This window comes from Marmota flaviventris, chromosome 18, assembly GCF_047511675.1.
Source record: "Marmota flaviventris isolate mMarFla1 chromosome 18, mMarFla1.hap1, whole genome shotgun sequence".
NCBI lineage: Eukaryota > Metazoa > Chordata > Mammalia > Rodentia > Sciuridae > Marmota > Marmota flaviventris.
This window is the reverse complement of record NC_092515.1, coordinates 62,040,305-62,065,526: the sequence shown is the minus strand read 5'-3', so window position 1 is coordinate 62,065,526 and position 25,222 is coordinate 62,040,305. Positions and strand designations below refer to the sequence as shown.

The following is a 25,222-nucleotide window of genomic DNA, read 5'->3' as shown; positions in this document are numbered from 1 at the left end:
GAGGGTGGGGCCTGTCTCCTGCACGCTGGGCCTCGGCTCCAGGCTGCCCTTGCTGTCTGCAGTGGTCCAGTTCCGCCGGGGCCTGAGGACCGCGGTGCACTCCACACACGCCTTCCTGTCAGCCCACTCACTCCGTTTTATTCAGATAAACACCTTTTAATCAGAACTAGGGGCACCTGGAAGGCCTCTGCTTGATCTGTCCATCTGGGGCACCCGTGTCTGTGAGACAGCTGGCCACAGCTCCCAGCAGGAAGGATGAGCCTGAGGCTGGGGTGGGAGGTGGGTGGTGACTGCCAGTTCCTCGGCAGCCCCTGCACCTCCCTGCCTGGTCTTCCTCTGCCCCCAGGCCTGGCTGCTCACTCTGCCTCAGAGCCAGGCGGCGGGTCCAGTCCAGGCTCACCTCCCCCTGCAGCCCAGGGCCACTGCTCTGGACCACCTCTGCTCAGCCTCTTCATGTGGCATGCAGGGAGCCGGCAAGATAGGGCCTGCCGGGACAAGGCCCAGCAAGGTTGGGGCGGGAGGGCCAGGTGGCTTCTGCGTCACCTGCCTGCTGCCACGTGGCAGTCCTGGAGCAAGAGGGGGTGGAGGTAAATCAGCCAGTGGGCTGGGGAGAGCCCTGGCCTGGGAGGGGAGTCCCACAGCCTTAGCTGGAGCCAGACTGTGGCCTTGGCTTTCCATCTGGAAATGGGGTAACACCTGACCCTCTCCTGGAGCTGCCGTGAACCCTGAGAGGGCCCTGAGCCCTGGCCTGCTCTGGGCCTGACAGCCTGCTGCTGGCCACTGCCCTCCCGCCTTGACTCAGTTTCCCCAGGGACGCTGGGAAGCAGGGATCTGAGTGCAGCCCTCTGAGCAGTGCCTGCCTGGGTCACGGCAGCACGTGGCTTCCCCTGGACCAGGAGGACCAAGCAGTCGCGGCAGCGCCTCTGGGTAGGACTGTCAGGTCAGGGCCAGGCAGTGACCTCCAGATGTCCACTGGGTGTCTTGTACCACAGGGCCTGCTGCAGGCAAGCTGGAGAGCAGAGGGCACCCTACCTGGGTGCTCGGGGCTGCGCACCAGCTGCGTCTTTGTCACTTAGCAGAGGCACCTGTGAGGGCTGGGAGCGGACCCCAGGACCGTGGCAGGTGGACGGGGCACACAGACTGGGGAACTCGGCTCCGGCGCCCTGCTGCGCGGGCCTGGGCTCTGGCGGGCGGGCGCTGGGGCTGGCCCTCCCTGCCTTGGCCTTCTGAGTCTCTAATGAATATTAATGAGTGGAGGAGGGTGAGAAAATTAATCTGCCTGATCCTGCGATGGGTGCTGCCGTAACGATATGAAATCTAATTATTCGTCCCAATATTTCTAAACCCTCAAACTGAGACTGACAGCCTCGCGGTCGGTTTAATGCTTATCGCCCTCAGAAGCAGCGTGTTCACAGCATGATAAAAACGCGTGGCTCTGCTGACGCCGCACAACCTGGTTTTCCCGTGGAGGTCTGGGTGCAGGCTCCACCAGGCTCCAGCTGGCACGCTGTGGGTCTGGCCCTGGGGGCGGCTGGAGCAGGGAGGGCCCGGGGACCTGGCCACCCCACCGGTGGGCCACAGCCAGGGGATGGGGTGGCCACCACTCCCAGGCCAGCCCCGGCCAGCTGCAGCCTGGGCCAAGGCCGACCCCAGGTCAGCCCAAGCTGCCGCCTGCCTTCCCCTCAGCCCCTGGGGCAGCCGGGCTCTCTGCTGGCTTCAGAGCAGCGCTGGATAGGAGCCTCTCTGGTGCTGAAGGCCCCTCCTGTCCTGCCCTCCCAGGGGCCTGTTCTAGCTCCCTGGCCTGCCGCGTGGCCAGAACATGGGAGACGGAGGCTGCACCTTCCCCCCCACAGGCTCCTCGCCTGGCTTGGCCTGGCAGGCGTGTCCAGGGTTGGAGAAGGGCCCCAGGCCTGTCCTGCTTGCTGCCCCTCAGAGTCACTGTCCCATGTGGCTCCCTGGCCAGCCCCACTCCAGCCTGGGATGCCGGTCAGCCACTTTAAATTCCCCAGTGGATCTGAGAACCCTCCTGTTCCCCCAACAAAGAGGTCAGTGTCTCCGCTCTGCGGGCCGATAACATCGGAAACCCTATCTGCGCCACATCCGCTGTGACCACTTTCTCCGAGGCTGCCCCAGCCCTTGCTGGGCCTATCACCAAACCACTGGGAGGGGCTGGGCCGTCCTGGTGGGGCGGCCGGGCCCAGGGGACAGCGCAGCTCATGGAGGGCTGGGGCTCCAACCAGGGCCCGAGCACTACCCTCCAGCCCTCCTCAGGTCCCTTCACCTGCCCCGGATGCTCCTCGTGAGGAGCTGGCTTGCGGGTGAGGGCTGAGGCCTGCGGAGGTGGCCACACAGGACGAGAACCCAGGGCGTCGAGGCTCTGCTCCCCAAGCCTTGTCATTCAGTCCCCCCCTCCACTCAGATGGTCCCCAAGCACCCGCTGTGGCCAGGTGCAGGGGCCACACGGGACAGGGAGCAGCTGGGGACAGGGAGCTGGAGGCATGGAGTGTGTTGAGATCAGCAGCTGTGCCCTGGGTCCCCACAGGCAGTGAGAAGCAGGCCCTGCTCAGTGCTGGGAGGCCCTGGAGGCTGTGGACAGGCTGTGTGGCCCTCTTGCTACCATCCAGTCTCAGCTGCCCGCCCCTAACTTCCAGCCCTTTTCTTGGGGTAGCCCCTGGGCCCAGGGAGAGAGGCAGCCAGAGGTGGCCCGGTGGCCATGGCTGCCCTGGCCCAGGACAGGAGGGCGCTCCCAGCCCTTCACTTGGGTCTCTCTGGGGGTGGGGCAGGAGGTGTCCCAGAGCCAGGGTAGTTTCCAGGCTCCTCCTTGTGCAGGTGGGAAACGAGGCCTGGGGCCGTGTGCCCAGGGCCAGCAGGGCCAGCAGCAGGGCCTCCTGCCTCTCCATGCCCGATGCTGCGGCAACACTAGGCCCCGCAGGGTCATCCTGTGGAGGGTCACGGTCCTGCCTGGGCTGAGCCGCCTCTGCTACTTGCCAGCTCTGGGGAGTGGGCTGCGTGGGGCCTCCAGAGATGCCCATCTGGAGCCCGTGCACACAGCCTCGTTTAGAGAAAAGGTCTCTGTGGATGGATGTGTTCAGGATCTCAAGAGAGCGTCTTGGATCAGGAGGGCCTAACTCCTGTGCCTGACAAAGAGGTGGGGAGGGTCAGGGAGAAGGCCACAGAGGCCGTGCAGAGTCCAGGTGATGTGTCCGCAGCCGAGCACCAACTGGGGCCACCAGAAGTTGCAGAGGAGCCTTGGACAGGTCCCCTCAGAGCCCTGCAGGAACCACCTGCCCCCACCTTGGTCCCTGACTTCTGAGAATAGAACTCTAAGACCCAAGGCTGTGGTGCCCAGGGGGGCTTAAGTGGGCATGAGTGTCTGGGCTTTGCCTGTACCAACCTCCAGGGCTTCCTGCGCAGCCAGGGAAGGCCCTTCAACCCTAGTGGTGCCCTCAGAGGTCCCAGCCCTATCTCTAGGTGAGGGAGTCTCAGGCCACTGTGGCTTCAAAGGGCACTTCAACCCTCTCCGAACAAACACTGGCCAGAGTCGTGTGGCAGGGGAGTCCACGTAGCCACCTCAGTCTCTCTAGCATGGCTTGTCCATGGTCCCAGTGTTGCTTGGTAGCCAGGGCCTTTCCCTGGTCTCACTGAGACCATGGTGGGCTCATGGCTAAAGTGAGTGAACTGTGGACAACAGGATAGACAGACGGGCAGAGCCAGCACAGACCAGGCTGCAGTCAAAGAGTTGGCTCATTAGCTCATCCCCCACCTACCCATTCATCTGAGCATCCACCCATCCCATTCCACTTACCCACCCATCCATCCATCATTCGTCCATGTACTCATTTACCTACCCATCCCTGTCCCATCTATCCATCCACCCATCATCCATCCACTATCTATCTATCCATCCATCCACCCACCAATCCACCATCTACTTCCCTCACTATCTGTCCTCCAGCCATCTATCCACTTACCTATTGATCAACTCATCTACCCACTTATTCATTGTTCATTACCCATTCACCCATGCGTTTACATCCATCAACCATCCATCCATCCATGTCTATCCATCCATCATCTATCTATTCACCATCCACCACCCATCCATCCACCATCCATCATCCATCCACAACCATCCACCCACCATCCATCCATTCACCATCCACCCACCATCTACCCATCCACCATCCATCCATCCACCATCCATCCATTCACCATCCACCATCCACCCACCATCTACCCATCCACCATCCATCCATCCACCCACCCATCCATCCACCATCTACCCACCCACCATCTACCCATCCATCCATCCACCCATGCATCCATCCACCATCCATCCATTCACCATCCACCATCCACCCATCCATCCACCATCTACCCATCCATCCATCCATCCACCCACCCATCCATCCATCCCCATCCATCCGCCATCTACCCACCCACCATCTACCCATCCATCCATCCACCCATCCACCATCCATCCATCCACCCACCCATCCATCCGCCATCTACCCACCCACCATCTACCCATCCATCCATCCACCCATCCATCCATCCACCATCCACCATCCATCCACCACCCACCCATCCATCCGCCATCCATCATCCATCCACAACCATCCACCCACCATCCATCCATCCACCATCCATCCATTCACCATCCACCATCCACCCACCATCTACTCATCCACCATCCATCCATCCACCCACCCATCCATCCGCCATCTACCCACCCACCATCTACCCATCCATCCATCCACCCATCCACCACCCATCCATCCATCCATCCATCCATCCACCATCTACCCACCCACCATCTACCCATCCATCCATCCACCCATCCACCATCCATCCATCCACCCACCCATCCATCCGCCATCTACCCACCCACCATCTACCCATCCATCCATCCACCCATCCATCCATCCACCATCCACCACCCATCCACCACCCACCCATCTATCCGCCATCTACCCACCCACCCACCATCCATCCATCCATCCATCCGTCCATCACAAGTGTTCCTTCTATATGTGAATATGAAGTCTGGAGCTGGCTGGGCCCTGGGTCCTCTTCTCCAGCGCCTGGTTTTGCAGTGGTAGAAACCTCAGCTGGCTCAAGGAAGGGACAGCAAGGTAGACCCCCCGTCCCCCTCAAGGCACTGTCTCCTTCCTGGGTGCCAGGATGGGAATGTTGGGTGCCAGGCACTGCGAGGGGAGCCTCCCCCAACTCCTGCCTGCTGTGAGCAGCCCTAACTCCAGCCTGAGTCCAGGGGGAGAGGGTCGTCCTATCCCCTCCGTGCCCGCTCCTCCTCCCTCTCCAGAGAGAAGACAAGTGCCCGGTGGCTGATAGGACAATCTGGGGCAGAGGCAATGTCTTCCTAGGGAGGCCCGGGGGAGAGAGCTGGGACCCATCAGCAAAGTACGATAAGGGGCCGCCGAAACGTTAGCAAAAATATTTAGACAATAAACGAAGTATCGGAAAGGCGGGCGTATCTCTCAGAAATCAATCATCCTGCATGGTGTGTCTGGACGCTCGGCGCCAAGGCAGAGATAGGGCCTGCTGGGGAGATAAGGGTTAATCGAGGGTGGATTCTGCAGGAGACAGAGCAGGGAGCTGCTTCCTCTCAGCCCCTCTGCAAGGGCCCCAGTGGCGTCTCTGCTTGGCTCGCTGCACTGGACACATCTTGGCCTGGGAGGGCTCCTGCCCTCGGCGGGTCTCGCCAGGCCGACCTGGCCTGGGGCCCAAGGACAACCCTGGAGGGGGCAGGCGCCCGGGGAGGTTCCCGCGGGGAGGCTGTCTGGGAACCTGCCGGTCACTGGGGTGGGTGTCCTCCAGCTCTCCCCCTGCTGTTTGATCCTGGTCACTGGGGCAAGCCTTGAGCCTCTGGGGACTCAGTTTTGTCATCTGTAGAACAGGGGCAGTGGACCCCTCGGAGGGCGGGGCCACACGTGGACAGCATGTGGAGTGTGCCTGTCCATCCAGCAAGGGGCGCCCCAGGCCCAGCCCGGCCCTCCTGCCTTCGCCCTGGTCACTGCGTACAGGTTCTCGGGCGCACTGGGAGTGCAGGGCTGGACCCCCAGAGCTTCTGTCCTGCCCCCCCAGCTCCGCCTCTCAGCACCCTGTGTCCTGCGGAGCCTGCTCACCTCCATGCCTCCTCTCCGCTGTCACTCTAACTGCACAGTGGCAGCCCACGGACGGCCCTGCCAGGGGCAGGCACTACCCTGGTTTCTCCCCTCTAAACCGCCTGGGCCCTGGTGGGTGGGCTGCGGTTGGCTACACTGCACAGACGGCTGGCTGCTCGGTCCCCGTCTCCTCCTTAGGCAGGCGGAGGGTCCCAAAGGCTGAAAAATGGAGGCTCAGGCTGGGCAGGGCCTTCCTGGGGTCCGCAGCAGGGACAGCCTGGAGCAGGGACAGCCTGGGTCCCCGGCAGCACCTGTGGCTGAAAGGCTGTGCCGGAGGCTGCGTGTGAACCTGGGGAGGCCTGGCCCGGCTCTGACCCCCACTCGGCTGCAGGCGCTGTGAGCAGGGTCCCGGGCTGTGCCCTGTTCTTGTTGTCAGACACTGCTGCGCCTGAGTCCTGGAGCCTCCCAGGGCCTCCCCAGGCTGAGATGGCCGTGCTGTCGGGTCAGAGTGGGCTACCACAGCCGGGGCAGTGTTCTGCTTTCAGGTGCTAGAGACGTCCCGCCCACGCAGCTCCATCCTTGCCTGCAGAGGGCGCCAAGAAGGCTGCCTCAGACCCTCAGGACCAAGAAACCCAAGATCGTGTGACACTGGCCAGTCCGTGCCTACCCTGGATCAAGCCACACCTGAGCACCACATCAGGAAACAAAAAGGGCTCAAGATGTGCCCACGTGCACACACTGGGGCACCGAGCCTGGGCCTGAGGGCTGCGACGCGGCTCCCAGGCGGCTCCCTGACGCCCACGTGCACAGGTCTGCAGCTGCTGCCCCCTGCTCTTGCCCAGTGTGCTCAGCGAGGGCTGCCTTCCTCAGTTGAGGCACATCTGGAAGGGACCTTTGTGGCCCAGCAAGAGACCAGCCTGACCCACCCTGAACAGGGGGACCTCAGAAGCAGACCCAGCAAACGCGTGGGACGGGGTCTGCCTCAGAAGGCTCCGCCAGGCAGGGAGGCCTGTGACCAGGGCACTAGGTAGCGGGTCCCCAGCAGGATCGTCACTGCTGTCAGGAGGAGGCACGGAGGCTCCGGCCTCTCCAGGCCCTGCAGTGTCCCAGCGAGGTGAGGCCCTCCTGCTGCTCCCTGGGATGCCTCTCCCGGCTGCGGCCCGGCCTCCCTGCCAGGGCTGAGGCTGGACCCCGTCCTGACGTCCCAGAGGTCCTGCGTCCCCCGCCCCCCCCAGTACTCCCAGGACCTCAGGTCCCGTCTCCTGACAGGCTCTGCACCAATGGCCAGAGCTCCTGGCTGGGTCTAAGCCGGGCCTGGCTCTGGGGGCCGAGGGGCCCACACCCTGGGCTGAACACTGCCCTGAATTCGTGGGTGGGCAGCGGCTCGGCGGGCTGGTCAGGGTGGGCTCCTTACCGGTTCTGCGGGCCGGGGGGACGAGGCTCTGGTCTGGATGCTCCCCTGGAACGGGCCCCAGGACAGGCCCTCGGCGAGGCTGAGTCGGGCCTGCACGCACCTCCGCCCGTCCCGCAGCACCGGCTCCAGCTCCTCTGCGGAGAGACGCGGGGTCAGGTGGGCCTGGTCGAGTGACGCCGTGGCCTCCCGCTGGGCCGCACCCACGTCCGCAGTCCCAGTCCCCCAAAGCAGCTGGGTTGGGGGACAGAGAGGGAGGGTGGCCGGAGTGGCGGTGACAGTGGCCGGAGCCCGGGGTTCTGGGGCAGCCTGGCCCTGGGGGGACTCTGGAGCACAGTGGCTGCGGACACAGCGGCAGGGAGCCCTGTCAGCCACCTTCGCCGGGGAGGGGCTGTGGGACCCGGCGACACTGCAGGGCCCTGAGGGGCTCAGGGTGGCCTCGGTGTGCCTGGGCGCAGGGACGGAGGGATCAGGGCCGTGAGGGGAGCTCATCCTGGATCAGAGGGGCCGAGGGGGCAGCTGGTGGCCGCGCAGGGCGTGGCCACACGGCTCCCAGAGCCTCTGGGGGGCGCCTGTGTCCCGAGCCTGCGGCTTCTGGCCTCCAGAGGCGAGGGGCGGGAGAGGGACATTTTCACCGTCTTCACCTCACATTGCTCATGTGTGGGTGGCCACAGGACGCTCACGTGCCTGGCTGTCACCTACCCTCCCCGAGCCTCGGCCTCCTGGCTGGACAAGACTGTGGTGGCCACTCCCTTGGCGGGCGGTGCCTCCCTGGCCGGCCACCTCATGCCTCACCTGCCACGGGGTTGCCAGGTCCACGGAGGCCTCACATGGCCCGGCCCAGTCCCCTGGCCGAAGTGCCGCGGCGGCCCGGCTTCCTGGAGCCCCCTGGCAGCTGCGGCCTTAATGGGCGCGATCATCAGATAGCTGCTGCCTAATGGCAGAGATAAGGTGTGAATATGCCAGGACGCTCCCCTGGGCCTTTGTCTTCCTCGGGCCAGATAAGATGGCAGCGGCCCAGCACCCGGAGGGAGGGCCCCTTATCAGTGCGAGGAGAGCCAGGGGCCGGAGGGCCTCGAGGTGGGCTCTACTCTGCCCGTGTGGCCCGCCCCAGCCTCCACAGCCCACCCAGGACGCCGGGGGCCTGGCCTCTCCAGACTTGGCACAGAGTGGACACTAGAATGGGCATCGTCGGGGTTGGGAGGAAGCCTGGACAGTACCGTGTGGCCTCAGGGGAACACATTATCCCTGCTCTGATGAGGAAGCTGAGCCCTGAGAGGCCCCCGGATGGCAGTGGGTCCAGGTCTACCCAACACCTGACTGCAGGTGGCCCACGCTGTCCCCCCGTCCTGGCCTTATCTATGTCTCTGGTCCCCACCGGCCGGCCATCAGGGGACCCAGGGGGGGCTCACAGGTGCCCACTTGCCCATCAGTCTGTACAGCCCCCTCCCCCCAGTGAAGCACCCATGTGCCCGGGCCCTGCTGGGGCCCCACAGGGACAAGCAAAAGAGTCCCCACAGACTCAGCATGTGAGGAGCGAGGCAGCTGGCCCGGGGCACCCAAGGGCGAGGTGTGGACAGTTCAGCCCCCTCTCCCAGCCTGCAGTGTCCACGGGCCCCTGCCTGTCACACCGCGGCCAGGAGAGGGCCCTGGGCCTGTCTTGCCCAGCCTGGTGGGGAGGTGCAGGAGGCAGAGCCGGGGCCCCGCCTGCCGCTCTGCCTAATCGGAGCCTGCGGCCATGGCCAGCCTCCCAGATAGCAGTGTGGCCAGCGTCTCCCACGGTGGCTGCCCCGCTTCCCGGGTATCAGCCCCACCAGAGACGGCTGGTGCTGATAAAGACAGCAGCTCCCCGGCCTGGGCAGGACCCGTACCAGGGCTTGCTGGGGCCAGTAGAGGACAGGGGTCCTGCGGAGCCTAGCTGGTGGGGCTGGGGACCTACACTGGTCATCACCATGCCCACCTCCCTGGCCAGGGTCCAGATGGCCATCTGAGGGCTGTGCCTTGAAATGTCACCTCCTGTGGGTGGCCGCAGGGCCACACAGGCACCTGGACGGTGAGGGAGCACAGTGGCCTCAGCCTCAGTTCATCCCAGGGCCTTGTGCAGGGACAGCCCCTGCCACTGTCCAGAGGCCTTGGTGATGTCCAATGTCCAGTGCTCAGACTACCTCTTTGTCCCCTCAGTCCTGCCCCAGCCCGCCTCATCCAAAACACGGCCTGGCCGTTAGCGCCCCGGTGGCTCCTGGTGGAACCCTTCCCAGCCAGAGGCACACTGCATCTGGACAGTGGGGCTGGCCGAGGCCGCGGGCTCCTGGCAGCTGGCACCTTGGGGGCTCAGTCTCAGGCTGAGGACGAATGAGGCTGAGCTGTGGACAGGTGCCGCCTGGGGGAGCTGGCGGGAGACTAGTGGGCACAGATGGCCACTGAGCCAGGGGCCAGAGGAATGGCCGCAGCTCAGAAGGTGCGTGGGGCTCACGCAAGTCGCAGCCTCATGGGGCCACAGCCAGTGACTGGACGCCTGTCCCCCGTTACCCCAGCTGAAGACCAGGAGTGGCCGTCCTGCCACAATCCCTGGCGAGTGGGTGCCTGGAGAAGAGGGGCTCAGAGAGGACAAGCAGCCAGCCCCAGGGTGCCCAGCAGGTGTGGGGATTTGAACCAGAGCCCCAGCCCTGCGCACAGCTAGGACTCCACACCCACTGCCAGGCACTGTGCCGTCCTGTGGCTGTCCCCTCGGTTTCCCGTCTGCAGACTGGCCTCCTCTGCGGTGGCCCAGCCTGTGCTGCCCACCGGGGGCTGGACCCCCACTCCAGGCGCAGCACCAGGACAGGGCTGAATCACACAGATGGACAGCGTCTGCCCCGCCAGCATCTTCCCGGAACCGAGGGAGAGGCTGCAGGCTTGGTTGATGTGACGTCCGCGTCCTGGGGTCTCAAGCCCTGATGACACCCGGGACTGTGGAGCCCAAGGCAGGCAGCTCCCTGGCCAGCAGGGAGCCCTGGGCAGGGCCGGGCAGGACAAGCAGGCTGCCGCGGGTCCTGCCTCGCGGGCTGGTGCCCGTGTATGCCCCGCCCGAGGCTCCCCTCGCCCTGCACAGGCTGGCGTCCCCGGGGGTCGCCTGGCTGCCAGGCTGGGCACACGTGACCTATCACCCCAGACACACAGTGGGTAAAGCCTGGGGCTCCTCTGCTGTGACCTTGGGCCACTGGGTCCTGTCCCTAAGGCCGGAGAGCCCTGATGCCGCTGTTCCACAGCACACACAGTTCCCAGCCCTGGGGTGGCCCGCTCCCCTGGGCACGGCAGCGGCTGTGGGAGGCCCAGAAAGTCACACGTGGCTTATGGTCAGGTAGCCAGGAGTGGACCAGTCGGACAAGACCACTGCGCACTCAGCCCACCCTCCTCCCGGCCTCCTCCTCCCGGGCCTCCCCCCCTGCCCCCCGCCGGCCTCCTTGTCCCAGGCCTCCTCCTCCGGGCCTCCTCGTCCCTGCTGGCGGCTTGCAGGCTGTGGGTGAGCTTGGGCTCCCTCCTGTACCTGCCAGGCCCTGTCTCCTGCTGGAATCGGCCTCTTGAGCACAAAGTCCAGCTGCCTGAAGCCCCCGCCCTGAACAGTGGGCTCTGTGGTCGGCATGTGGGTGCCCACCGGTGCCCAGTTATCTAATCGGCCATCACCCCTGCCCGCCCCGCCCTGTGGCCCGCAGGCCAGCTGGGGAGCGGCCCTATCTCAGGGATCGCACTGTTTGCCTTTGATAGAAGTCAGAAAAAGAAAGAAAAAGGAGTGCGGGGGAGGGAGGAAAGTCCCAGGCTGGCAAGGTTCTAGAAGACTCTGGGTGTGGGCAGAGTGGGCATGCCTGGGAGGCCAGCAGGCAGACTGTGTGGACCCCAAGGACACTTGCTTCCACCCCGTACAAACATGAAAGCAAGGCCCAGAAAGGGCAAGTGACTCCCTAAGGCTACACAGCCGACTGGGAGGTGGGGATCAGCTGGGCTGAGTACTCCCTGGATCAAACCACACCTGAGCACCATGTCAGGATAGGAGAGGGGCCTGCACCGGATTCCAGTTCTGTCCCTGTGGCCACAGCACCTCTGGAGAGGCCCTGCCCATTGCAGGCCACAAGCTCCCCAGTGACTATCGGGAGCAGCACAGCGTGGGAGGATATGGGGAGAGTGGCCGTGTCCCCTGCTCTCCACTGAAGGCCTGTAGAGGGGCCAAGGACTTTCCCAAGGTTGCGCGTCCAGCAGGAAGCAAGCAGAGCGGAGCCCAGGCTGGCCCCAGCCCAGTGAGCGAGCGGCCTCGCTCAGCGAATCCCACTCCTCAGGCAGCTGGCGAGGAGGCTGCTCCGCAGCCCCCCACTCAGAGCCTCTGAGCTGGGCCCGGGGGCGCGAGGGATCCCAGGTGGAGGGCCTGATGTGACTGCTCTGCAGAGGACAGGCCGCGGGAACTGCTGGCACCCGGCAGGAGCACCAGCAAGGGAGGCGGAGCCCCTCCAAGGCAGGGACTGGCCCTCGGAGAGCCCGGTTCCCACCCTGTCCCCAGGGGGCCTGGAGTGCTGGGGAGGGTCTGTGTTGCCCACCTGCTGTATGCAAACACGGGTCAGCGGTCATCACTGAGACTCTGACCTTCATGCCATTTAGGATTCTAGCTGAGCTGGGAAACTGGACCCTGGGCTCCCGTAGGCCATGAGAGGCCTGGAGCCCAGGACAGTGCACGTCCTGCCCACCTGCTGTGCTGACCATCACGTGGGCATGCCTCATTCGGTGGTCAGTCTTGGTCACTATTATCAAGAGGTGGGTGCTGTGGACATGACCATGGACAGCCCACTACCGGGCACAGTGCCCCTCCGCAGCGCCAACTGTGGCTCTCGCCTGCCCGCCCACCCGGCCAGGTCTGCTCAGTGTCTGTACCTCTGGGCTGGGCACTGCCCCGGGTGGAGCAGGCAGGTGGGTGACATTCTGGGAACTGATGGCTGCAAGATGGTGCGCAGCGGTGCTAGGGCTGTGGGTGCAGGTGCAGCGCTTGCCACGGCCTGGGCTGGGAGGGCTGGCCCACAAGGTGCTGCCTGGACGCGGGAGCCTCGGCAGCCCAGTCCTGCCTGTGTCCAAGCGGCCTCCTGCGCACGGGAGCAGTGGATCCTGTCTCAGGGTTCCAAGTGTGGGCACCTCCATGGGGCACTGGGAGCCCCGTCTGCCTTGTGAATCGTCTGCCCACTGGACTGCTGGCCCTTGAAGGAGGCCAGTCGCGCCTGGACACAGTGCAGTGGCTGTGCTTGAGGTCGGGCAGCTGGCTGGGCGCGAGGCCCGGGGCCTGTCCCTCTGCTCTGCCCACCCCCAGCCCCTGGGAGCTGCAGAGGCTGAGCTCTCCGGGCTCAGCCTCCTGCTCAGGCGGCCCAGAAGGGGCAGGTTCGCTGTCCAGCTGCCCGTCACGGGCATCGTGGGGCAGCAGGCAGGAGGCTTGGCCAGGGTCTGGGGCAACTGGAGTCTGCTGCGGATCGTCTGCAGGGCTGGGGCCAGGGCACGGGGGCTGCCTGTGCTGCAGCCCGGGCTCCGCCCGCCCTGTGCCTGTGAACCCGCCCAAGCCCCGGGGCACCGGGGGCCAGTATTGATTTCTGACGCGACACCAGCCTGTGATATCGGCTGAACCCTGGCCCCGGAGACCGGCAGAGCGGGGTCCACCTGGGCTGAGCAGGCTGCACAGGGCAGGGCTGCTCCCTGACCGGGGACTGCAGGGGGCATGTGGGGCAAGGCCCTATCTCCCTCCAGAGGGGCCTGCTGGGCAGTGGGCCTTGCTGAGGTCCATCGCCCTGACTGGGGTGGGACAGGGCCCCAGATACCTCCACAGCCCAGGGCAGCTGGTCCAGCAGGAGGAGCCTCAGGGCCTATGGACCTGCGGCCCTCCATGGCCCCCTGGGCTCTGAGGCCTGGCCCTGGGCTGGGTGCCTGCTCCCCTGGCCCTGCCTTGGGCTGTCCGGCTTGGGGTGTGAGAGGAAGTGCTGCTCTGCTCTCTCTGGCCATTACCAGCCGGGGTGCCCAGCCCCTGCCCTGTGGGCCCATGTCCCTTCCTCTTCTTGGGCCCATCCTGGCCAGCCTGCCCTGTGCCCAGTGCTGGTCAGGGCAACCTGCTGCTCTGCTCGCGTGCCCTCTGGGCATTGCCTCTAAATAGGCAGGAGAGTGGGCTTGAGGGCCAGCGAGGGTCTGGTCAGTGGCCAGAGGTTCCAGGAACACTCCTGCCCCTCTGAGGCCTCAGGAGGGTCACAGTGCTCCCAGACCCCACAGCATGGGCTGGTCACTGGGCTCTGCCAGGGGAGGGTCCAGCAGAGTGTGTCTGGGGAGCAGACTCTGGGGGACCAGGGCCTCTCCTCTGGGAAGAGCCATCCTGGCTCCAGGGGAGCAGGTGGCTACTTTTGTGGCCTTAGCTCCATCAAGACGAAGAGATGGAGGGTCAGCGAGGACCTGACCACTTGGTAAGACGGGTGACTGGGAGCTCAAACCCAGGTTCCCCACAGGGCTGTCCTTCCTTGAGAGGGACTGGGAAGAAGGACACCCAGGTGTGAGCAGGTCACTATCTGGGAAGGGGGTGGCCTGGAGGGCCTGAAAGATGGGTCCCGCCCCAGGCCCAGCCCTCTCCTGCTGTGCCTCTGCCAGGAACCTCAGGGGTCCCCGGGGTCCCCCAGATCAAGCATCCGGCCCGCCTGTCCAGCAGAGCCGGGTGGTGGCCACTCCCTAAGGCCTTGAACCAGGAGCAGGGCGCTGCTCCCACCCCTTAGCAGCCGAGTGCTGGCCAGAGCAGGGGCCTGTCCTTTCAGCCCACAGGGCCGAGCCCTGGGGGGGCCGTGGGCAAGGAACCGGCCACAGGCACAGGGCGGCCACGGGGGCAGGAGGCCCAGGGAGGGGTTTCCAGGTCCTTCCTGTCCTCTCGCAGAAATTTTGCGGGATGAGAAGAAGGCAAAGCAGCCTCCCTGTCTCCCTTGGGACGGGCTGCCAGGTCACCTGCGCTGTCCACGGCCAGTCAGTGTTCCAGGGAAGACTCCCGGAAGTCTGGGGCAGGTCCTGAGCTCAGGCAGCCAAGTGCGGGCTGTCACCGGACCATGTGGCCAGGACGGGGTTGGGAATCCCACCGCACCTGCCCGAGGTGAGGGACAGGCCGAGGGACCGGGACGGCCAGCTGGGCAGGGGTGGGCAGGCCCCGCGAGACATAGCAAGTCTGCGATAGCATCTCGCCTCGTCTCAGGCCCTTTCGTGCAGGATATGACCAGCCCTCGAGCCGACGGCGGACCCTTTGTCCCATCTCTGGGGACCGATCTTATCAGTGGAGTCCACGGTCATCGTAATGGAAAAACGCAGCGAGGAAATCAAAAGTTACGCGGAGAGGGAGGAGCAATAAATAGATAAACAGAGCGTCCTGCGGCGGGCCGGCCGGGGCCTCAGAGGGCACCGCCGAGCCCTGGGAGGTGGCGGGCAGCTCCTGGGCCCAGTCCACGTACCAGCCTGCCCACTGGCATGAGGGCAGTGCTGCTGTGACTGGGCAGGGTGGAGAAGGAGCCAGACCTGGGGACCTGGGGACCTGGGGACCGAGCCGAGCCCCTCCAGGGAGGGCCGCCTGCGCCCACTGGGAGGAGGCCCAGGTGTTGTGGGGCCCAGCATGGCCCGGGCAGCCAGGACCTGACCTGAGCCCAGATGGGGAGGGTGCCCACGTGGGCACTGGCCTGCCTCTGCTGGCCTTGCCCATGTGACCCCACACGGACCAGGAGACCTGAGCCTGGCCTGCACAGCAGACCATAGGTCTGCAGGACGTGGGGGGCGCTGGAGGCAGGTCTGCGGGGCCAGGGCCCACGAGCCAACCTGCCACCGGCAGTAACGGTGCTGGCCACGGTGACCCTGCAGGGACAGCCATGCCTGAGGACAGAAGCACAATGGCCGCGTGGGGGAGGGGGCTGGGCCACTGAGGTGCTGCACGAGTGGCCGCAGCAGGGGCAGCTCACGGAGGGCACAGGGATGGCGCTGGTGGCACCGTGGGTGCAGTGGGGGGTGGTTTCCAGCTGGGCCCAATCTGTGCCCATCTTACTCCAGAAGCCGTGAGCTCGGAGGGGCGAGAGACACCCCCGGCCTCAGCACGGGGACAGCAGGGGACAGCAGGGGTGTCTGGAGCGCAGCAGCGAGGCTCCCCCAGGCGGGGCTGGCCTGTGCACTGTCTGGGCCTGCTGTGGGGACAGCTGGCTGGGCAGGAAGCGGTGGGAGGGCGGAGGAGGAAGCGGCTTGATTAGCGCCCGTGGCCAAGATAGGCCGCCCTGGCCACAGATAGTGGCTCCGGAGGTGGGTGAGGTCAGCAGGCCACCCGCGGCACGCAGCCAGGCCAGGCCTCTGCCACAGATATGCTCCCTGCTGGGCGTCCAGCTGTCCATTCACCCTGTCTGCAGGGTGTCCACAGAGAGCCCCTTGGGACTGGGCCTGTAGGGATGGTTGTCAGGTCCCGGGAGAGGCTGGGTCCAGGCTGCCATGCCCTGGGCCTGGGTCTCCTCAGTGCTGCTGCCAGGCCTCGGTGCTCTCCAGTCTCTGGGCCTCCCTGTCCCTGGCCTGTCCCATGACAGCCAGTGGACCCCTCCCCTGAGCGAATTGCCCGGCTCCCTCTGCCCTGTGCTCAGTTCCCTGTCTCCCTGCCTGGCTTTCGGAGCCTGCTGCCCCAGCTCTGCCCGTGAGCTGCTCCCCGGGTGTCGGTGGCCCCCCCAGCCTGCCGAGCCCTCAGGCAGCGCGGAGGCCCGGGCAGTCCTGCTCCCCTGGCCCAGGGTGCACTTCCCGCCCTTCCCTGCGACGGTGGGCTGCAGTGTCCTGGCATCCTGGGTGGGGCTGCCCACCTGACGCCCTGAGTGGCGGTGTGGGGGACAGTGAGGGGTCTGGCCGGGGCCCTGGCCCTTCCCACAGGCCCTGGACCCTGAGGCCCAAACGCCCTTGTTGAGGGCGGAGATGGAAGTTGGCTCCGGGGCTTAGGCAGCTGGCCGTCCAGCACCCCTGACCTACCTGGCTGAAGCCTGTGGCCTCTGAACTCTGATCCAAGAGCACAGGCAGCATGAGGCCTGGCCTGAGCTGCCGTCCCTCTTTACCCTGCCCTCGGACTCCGCCAGGCACCCCGTCACCGGCAGGACGGCCTTTCCAGCTGGACGCGGCCCCGTTGGCCTCACCTGCCCACGCACAGCAGGGGCTCCTGGGGGCCGGTCTGTGTGGCCAACGGACCACCGGCCCTCCTGCCCGGGTCCTCTGGCCTGTGTCCCCTGCGCACCCGGAGGCGGGCCATCTGTTCTCCCTGCCCCCAGGGCGTGTGCCCCGCATCTGGGCGAGGAAGTGCAGGCTGCAGGAAGGGTCCCTCCCAGCCTCTCAGTTTGCTGGGCCTGAAGGGCGGTCAGGGCAGGCGCCAGCCGCCAAGGGTCTGCGAGGAACAGGACTCTCCAGGGGGCCTGGGGACCCTCGGGACACCCAGGAGAGGTGGCTCCCCATCCAGCTGCAGGGCCTGGCCTCTGCAGCTGACCCCAGGCTGACCCCTGTCATCTGCCAGCGCCCCCTCCCCCGCCTGTTAATCTAAGACAAATAGGTCTATCGCCGGCAACGCCAGGCCCGCGATAACAAAATAGCTGAAATGATTTTTCCCACCCACACATGCTGGCCAGCATATCGGCCCATCTCCCGGGCTGTCCATCAGGACAGGCCGTCCTGCCTCAGCCGCCCACTGCCCGATAAGGAGCCTGAGGTTCACGTGGAGACTCGGGCCTGTGAGATCAGTCAGCCGGGCGCAGCCCCGATAACCAGCCCGACGCCCAGCTCACGCTCCACGGGACGTTCCCAGCCTCCAGCAGCCAGGGACCCCGGGAGGGGGTCAGGACTGGGCCTGGGCAGGAAACGGACAGCAGACTCCTCTGGCCCATAGGACTGCACCTCTGCCCTGGACCCCAGGTGCTCTGGCCCTGGCCCCTTCTCCAGAGGCAGCTGACCAAATGCCCCCCAAGCCCTTCAGAATCTTCACTTTATAGCCAAGAACTCAGGGCCTCAGTGGGGGGCAGCTCTGCAGCAGAGCACCTGGTCAGTGTGTGCAGGCCCTGGTTCCATGTCCAGCACCATGAAGGAAAATCAGAACACGAGGGTCATCCTTGCTGTGCAGTCCCAAGCCCAGACCTCCCCATTTCTCCCATCCCCACCTGGCCTCTGAGGCTCCAGCCGCACGGTGCCATTTGAACCTCAGGCCCTTTGCATATGCTGGCTCTTGCACAAATGCCTACCCCACTCTAATCTGTCCTTGGGGCATTGGCTTAGAGATGGGGGTTGGGGCCCTCTTACGGTGCTACTATCCACCACAAATCACACTTGGCCTGACCTCGGGCATCCCCTCTGCTGACCACGGTTCCCAGGGACAGTTGCCTTCCCACCTCTGCCTTTAGGGTTGGGCTGGAGCCAGACAAAAAGCACCTCTTAGGGTCCGGCCAGTGCTGCCAGGAGTGGCCCAGGCCCTCAGAGGGCCTGGTGGAAGGGACATGCTGCCCGTTCCATCTCTCCTCAAGCCTGCCCCAGCCCCAGCCCATGGAGTCTGGGGGAGCCCCACTCTGCCCTCCCTCCTCAGGGAGGCTCTCGTTATGGGCCCAGGGTCATGGCCAGCCGTGGCCAGCTGCTCAGCAGCCCATCTCCCACCTGCTGACCACACCGAGGCCCGTTTCTCAAGGGCCAGGCAGGAGACCCCCCACCCTCAGCAGGCCCTCTGTGCTGACCCAGGGCAGCGGGCCACTGCGGGGTGCTCAGGCGGCTCTCCCAGGGCCTGCCCCTCATGTCCAGAGAACCCTGGCACCGAGAGCTCTATCTAGGGATGGCCAAGGGGATCTTCCTGGGTCAGGTGATGCGTCCCCAGAGCCAACCCCCTGGGCATGGAGTGGGCATGTGGACACCTGCACTGCACTCTGCCCGACCTCAGGGTGGACCACACGTCCTAGTACCCTTCCTAACAGGCCCTGTCCACCTCGAGGCTCTGCCCAAGTTCTGTGAACATGGACAGAGGCTCCCAGGAAGGGGCTCCAGGCCCTGAAGAACTTGTGGGCTGCAGGGACCCTTGCCGAGGCCCTGGCCCCCAACTCCTCCTGGGCCCTCCAAGTGCCACCTGGCAGAGCTGGCAGGGACCCCGTGGGTCTCCCTACTCCCATCCAGCTCCTCTGCTGAGGCCTCAGCTGACCTTCCCACCTGGGAGTCAGGGCCAGAGCAGGAGGGAGGCTCGGCCAGCACAGGTGGGTGGCCGGGGCACAGTCTGGGACCTCCGGGCCACACCAGGGACCTGGCCAGGCCCGTTCCCCGAGTCCTCTGCCCTGGTGGAGGAGGGTGGCCAGTCACAGTCCCACTGAGGCTGGGAGGAGATCCTGGACCTCTGGGCCTGGCCCTGCTGGCCCCAGCCCCTTCATCTGCTACTGGACCAGGCCAAGGGATAACAAGTACTGCCTCAAGACAGAAGCCAAGCAAGGCCAAGGTGGTGTGGGCCAAGGTGGTGAGGACAAGGTGGTGAGGACAAGGTGGTGTGGGCCAAGGTGGTGAGGGCCAAGGTGGTGAGGGCCAAGGTGGTGAGGACCAAGGTGGTGTGGGCCAAGGTGGTGAGGGCCAAGGTGGTGAGGACCAAGGTGGTGAGGACCAAGGTGGTGTGGACAACGTGGTGTGGACAACGTGGTGTGGACAAGGTGGTATGGGCCAAGGTGGTGAGGACCAAGGTGGTGAGGACAAGGTGGTGTGGACCAAGGTGGTGAGGGCCAAGGTGGTGAGGGCCAAGGTGGTGAGGACCAAGGTGGTGTGGACAACGTGGTGTGGACAAGGTGGTGAGGACAAGGTGGTGTGGACCAAGGTGGTGTGGACAACGTGGTGTGGACAAGGTGGTGAGGACAAGGTGGTGTGGGCCAAGGTGGTGAGGACAAGGTGGTGTGGACAACGTGGTGTGGACAAGGTGGTGAGGACCAAGGTGGTGTGGACAACGTGGTGTGGACAAGGTGGTGAGGACAACGTGGTGTGGACAAGGTGGTGAGGACAAGGTGGTGAGGACCAAGGTGGTGAGGACCAAGGTGGTGTGGACAACGTGGTGTGGACAAGGTGGTGAGGACAAGGTGGTGTGGACAAGGTGGTGAGGACAAGGTGGTGTGGGCCAAGGTGGTGAGGACAAGGTGGTGTGGACAAGGTGGTGAGGGCCAAGGTGGTGTGGACAAGGTGGTGAGGGCCAAGGTGGTGTGGACAAAGTGGTGAGGACCAAGGTGGTGTGGACAAGGTGGTGAGGACCAAGGTGGTGTGGACAAGGTGGTGAGGACCAAGGTGGTGAGGGCCAAGGTGGTGAGGGCCAAGGTGGTGAGGGCCAAGGTGGTGTGGACAAGGTGGTGTGGACCAAGGTGGTGTGGACAAGGTGGTGTGGACAAGGTGGTGAGGACCAAGGTGGTGTGGACAAGGTGGTGTGGACAAGGTGGTGAGGACAAGGTGGTGAGGGCCAAGGTGGTGAGGGCCAAGGTGGTGAGGGCCAAGGTGGTGTGGACAAGGTGGTGAGGACCAAGGTGGTGAGGACCAAGGTGGTGTGGACAAGGTGGTGAGGACAAGGTGGTGTGGACAAGGTGGTGTGGACAAGGTGGTGAGGACCAAGGTGGTGTGGACAAGGTGGTGTGGACAAGGTGGTGAGGGCCAAGGTGGTGTGGACCAAGGTGGTGAGGACCAAGGTGGTGAGGGCCAAGGTGGTGAGGGCCAAGGTGGTGTGGACAAGGTGGTGTGGACAAGGTGGTGAGGACAAGGTGGTGAGGACCAAGGTGGTGTGGACAAGGTGGTGTGGACAAGGTGGTGTGGACAAGGTGGTGAGGACAAGGTGGTGAGGACCAAGGTGGTGAGGACCAAGGTGGTGAGGGCCAAGGTGGTGAGGGCCAAGGTGGTGTGGACAAGGTGGTGTGGACAAGGTGGTGTGGACAAGGTGGTGAGGACCAAGGTGGTGAGGACCAAGGTGGTGTGGACAAGGTGGTGTGGACAAGGTGGTGAGGACAAGGTGGTGAGGACCAAGGTGGTGTGGACAAGGTGGTGTGGACAAGGTGGTGTGGACAAGGTGGTGAGGACAAGGTGGTGAGGACCAAGGTGGTGAGGGACAAGGTGGTGAGGACAAGGTGGTGTGGACAAGGTGGTGAGGGCCAAGGTGGTGAGGGCCAAGGTGGTGAGGGACAAGGTGGTGTGGACAAGGTGGTGAGGGCCAAGGTGGTGTGGACAAGGTGGTGAGGGACAAGGTGGTGTGGACAAGGTGGTGTGGACAAGGTGGTGTGGACAAGGTGGTGAGGGTCAAGGTGGTGTGGGCCAAGGTGGTGTGGACAAGGTGGTGAGGGCCAAGGTGGTGTGGACAAGGTGGTGAGGGCCAAGGTGGTGAGGACAAGGTGGTGAGGGACAAGGTGGTGAGGGCCAAGGTGGTGAGGGCCAAGGTGGTGTGGGCCAAGGTGGTGTGGACAAGGTGGTGTGGACAAGGTGGTGAGGGCCAAGGTGGTGAGGACAAGGTGGTGTGGACAAGGTGGTGTGGACAAGGTGGTGTGGACAAGGTGGTGTGGACAAGGTGGTGAGGGCCAAGGTGGTGAGGACAAGGTGGTGAGGGACAAGGTGGTGTGGACAAGGTGGTGTGGGCGTGGACCCTCACAGCTCTGTCCAGCCATCTCGTTTCTACTGGCCTTACCTGGGGAGGCTGGGGGAGCGGGACACGGTGTGTCCCCACTGCCCAGGACCTGGCTGCTGGGACAGCAGTGGCAGACTCTGGTTATGGCTCTTGGCCTCTGTGTGTCAGAATCACACAGCCATCCCTCCATCACCCCAGTCCCTTCAGAAAGAGCTCAAAGCTCCCTGCCTGAGCACCCTCTCCTTTCCAGGTGGACTCCAGGCTCGGGGTCAAGGGAGACCAGGTGGTGGCCAAGCGAGGGTAGCCCTAGAGCCCAGGGCCAGGGGAGGCTGTGCCACACGGGCCTGGCGGGGCCCTGCTGCAGTGCTGGCTCTGCTCAACCTCAGGTCCACCAGGCCCACCCTGTCCTCACTGCCCCTGCTCAGGCTCGGACCCCCGTGCCCCAGCTCTGAGCCTGGCCCTCCTGGGGCGTCTGACGGCAGGATCCCGTCTCACCCTGAAAGGCTCCTCACGGTCATCCTGGGGATGGTTACTCCTCACCCCGTGCACTGAGGGCAGGGCTGGCCTGGTCACCCCTGCCTTGTGGCACACCACAGCCCGCTGCAGCCTGTGGGCCTCTGCTCCGTCCCTGTGGCCCCAGGCAGGGCTGCCACTGTCCCTGCTGCCCAGAGCAGGACATTGAGGCCACACTTTAGTGGTTCTGCTGGAGGCTAAGATAACTGCGCCATAGGGAGCAAAAGTGGCTTCCCCTGCCTGCGGTCAGCTGTCCAGGCATGAATGCAGGGTGCTCTCTGCCGCTGCAGGGTGTCCGCAAACCTGCCTCGCACTCCCACGCCCAAGGAAGCCAGGGTGTCACAGGTGGATGACGAGCCCGAGGGCCCTAATGGGTCCCCTCATCACAGTGGGACAGAGCAGGAGACTGAGGTCCAGAGAGGTCAGCAGCCTGCCTGAGGGCACCAGGGCCTGGGCTCCTGCCTCAGATTCACCCACTGCTCTGGCTCGAAGCTGCAGCGCTCAGGAGCGATGCCACGGCAGCGGGCAAGGTGCAGAGCCTGATCCTGGAGTCTGAGGCCACAGGCACCAGGTGGGCAGGAGGGCATGGGACCACGCTGGCCACCCGCATGCCCCAGGAGCAGCACTCGAGTGTCTACGAAGCCCTGGCGGCCGAGGCCTCACTGTGCTGCCGTGTGAGTCCTCGGGGGGCTTCGGCCATCTGATCAAGGGCGGGACCACCAGGAGGCAGGACGGCCTCCTGACCCCACGGTCGGGAGGGAGGGGCTCTGGCGGCTCTGCAGGGGCTGATGTCCACCTTCTGGGCCACACTGCACGGCAGCCCTGAGAGGCAGGTGTGAGGATGTCCAGACAGCGGAGGGCAGCGTGGACAGAGCATCTCCTGAGGGCTGAGCCCTGGACACTGGCTCTGGGATGTGACAGTCCCTCCCCTCAGCCAGCAGATGCAGTTGCACTGGAGTCCCACAGCCCTCCATAGAGACTGGCGGAGGGGCCTCCAGGGATGGCGCCCAGGCCAGGGGGTGCCCAGCCTGCACTGCAGCAGGTCAGGCGTCAAGGTAGAGACGGGGGAGACGGGGCTCGCACAGGACTGCGCAGAGCGGGGCCTGGGACAGAGGTGGGGCACCTTGGAGAGCCCGGCAGTCTGCAGGGCCAGCCACCGAGCTGGGCACTGCCCCCAGGCCCTGACCCTGGTGAAGCCCAATGTCGGCATGGGCGGCCCCGAGATAAGAGCCCACTGAGGCCCCCGGCTGCCCACCAGGCGATAAGCGCAGCCTGTGCGGGGCCTGATAGGCCGCGGCCACTGCAGCGGTTGGCCGGTGGCTGCTTATCAGCCCATCACTGCCCACTGCACAGAAATTCGTATCTGCGGGATCCGATAGGGCGCCTCCAGCCCCGGGGATGCAAGTAGTGCAGGAAACACGGGGGCGTAGCCCAGCCCCAAACCACGGCCCACCGCCACCCTGGCCCAGCCTTCCACAGACCGGCCTGCCGCCTGAGGGCTCTGACTGAGCAAGGGGACAGCCGATGCCCACGTGGCTGGGCAGGGAGGTGCTGAGGGCAGTGACGTCCACTAGCCGGCAGCCTGGGCTTGGGGCGCCTGGTGCTCTCAGCTACTCCTTCTCCATCCCGCGCGGGGTCTCCTCCAGGAGTGGGGGCAACACTGCTGGGCTGCCCAGTGGCCATCGGGGTCCACAGCAGGCAATGCTGGCTGAGGGGATGCAGGGCGGTGGGAGGCCAAGAGGCCCATCTCGCCACCCACTCCGGACGGGGAAACTGAGGGGAAGCCGGGCAGTCTGAGCGCAGGCCTGCTGCCCACCCCTGGCTCCCTCCTATGAGGGGAAAGGTCCGCGTGGGACCCTGGGCTGTGAGACCTGAAGCTCTAGGCGTCCCCTAGAGGTTTCTGCCGGGTCACCCGGCCCTGCCCTGCCTGTCACTGGCTGCCGGGGTGGCAGAGGAGAGCCCTGGGGCCGCTGGCTGCGAGGACCCAGGGCCGCCTTGCCTGGCACCCTGCTCCTGGGCGGCCCCACACCCCATGGGGTGATGCAGTGTGTGGGTCTGGTCTCCACAGGCTGTGGGGCCACCACCCCGGTGTAGCCCCCAGGCCAGCACCCCCGCGCGCCGGCCACCCTGCCCCGTGGGCTGCCATCCATCAGTGCTCTCTGGAGAGCCCACGCGTCCCGTCAGGAGGCCTTCCTGGCCTCGCTAGCCTAGCCCCTGGGCCCCTCTGCCTCAGCAGAACCTTCCCGATGGCCAGCAGGGCCAGCCCTCTCCACGCGCCTTCTCCTCAGGTCGGCCACTGCTCCGCCAGGAGCCATGCACCCAGCCCCGCGCACCCAGCCCCGCGCACCCAGCCCTGCGTGCGAGGCAGGTCCTCGGCAAACGCCTGCAGCGTGCAGGGCTCCCCTTCTGATGCCCTTCTTGCCCGAGGACCTCACCTCTCGGCCTCCCTCCCTCGCCGGCCAGCTCTGCAGGAGGCCTGGAACCCACCCCGAATGCGCTGCTGGGCCCAGTGCTGATTGACCGGGCAGCACCGCCTGGCTGCTGGCCTGTCCTACAGTCACAGGTCTATGGAATCTGCCAGTCCTGGAAGGGGTGGCCACAGGGACGTGTTCAGGACCTCTGAGGTCAGAGCTTGGCTCTAAGTGAGTCGCAGGGCAGGGGTGACGTGACCAGCCCTCGGGGACTTCCAGGCCCAGGCCTGACCCAGTTGGCAGCCAAGCCTGTCCTGGGCGGGGCTGCAGCCACTCAGGGTTGGGGTCCTCCCCTGCCCTACCCAGGGCACTGCAGGCTTGGAACCCAGCCCCTCTGTTGCGAAGCCTGGGCCCAGGTGGCTCGAGACACGCCCTTTTGAGTCCCTTCCTGGGGACAGGGTTTCTGCCACCACCACTTGCTCCTCGTTCCCAGCCAGGTCAGACCTGTCTTCCAGGAATCCTGCAGGTGACTCTCTGCCCCCGTGTGGCTGGGATCCAGACACCACCCGCTACACGGCCAGCTGCACAGGCCCCATGGACCTCCAGAGACTTAAGAACCGGGGGTGGCCCAGCTCCAGAAGCCGGGCCACGGCTGCCCTGGGGACCTGCTGGTTACCTGGCCCGCTCCAGGGGCTGGCTGCTGCCGCGGCTGCCTCCTGAGACCGGGCCTCTGGCTCCTGCTCCTCCATCTCCTCAGGGCCTCCTGGGGACGTGGGGGTCGCTGGCTCTGAGGGTGGATTTGTGTCTGCAGAGGGGAAAACACCATCACATCCCTGCCGAGCCAGCCCCTGGGCACCGGGCTGCCCTTCCTGAGGCCGGGAGGGAAACTGAGGCCTCCTGGCTCAAGTTGGAGAGGATGAAGGGGACAGCTAGTTCCCTCTGGGCCTTCTGAAACCCCTCACTAACTGCAGCTGCGACTGCCAGTCCAGCTGCTCTGGGTGACTAGAGCAGAGGCCGCAGGTGTGCCAGGGCAGAGGCACGAGTGGCCCCCGGCTCCTGGTCTCTGCCGGCAGCGGCCCCTCCACCAGGCCCTGCACCCAATTCCAGCCCAAAGGGCATATTTGCCTTTCCAGCGGGGCCTGAT

At 65.3% G+C, this 25,222-nt stretch overlaps 1 protein-coding gene across 1 annotated transcript in view; it reads right to left on the bottom strand.

The window, feature by feature from the left end:
* Window positions 1-25,222, bottom strand: part of Zfpm1 (zinc finger protein, FOG family member 1) — a 56,056-nt gene that overhangs the window by 7,572 nt on the left and 23,262 nt on the right. Inside the window, exons 3-4 of the mRNA XM_027933152.3 lie at window positions 24,755-24,883; window positions 7,540-7,673 (exon numbers count right to left, since the gene is read on the bottom strand). Coding sequence (XP_027788953.3) covers window positions 7,540-7,673; window positions 24,755-24,883 — 263 coding nt within the window. The remainder of the gene's footprint in view (window positions 1-7,539; window positions 7,674-24,754; window positions 24,884-25,222) is intronic.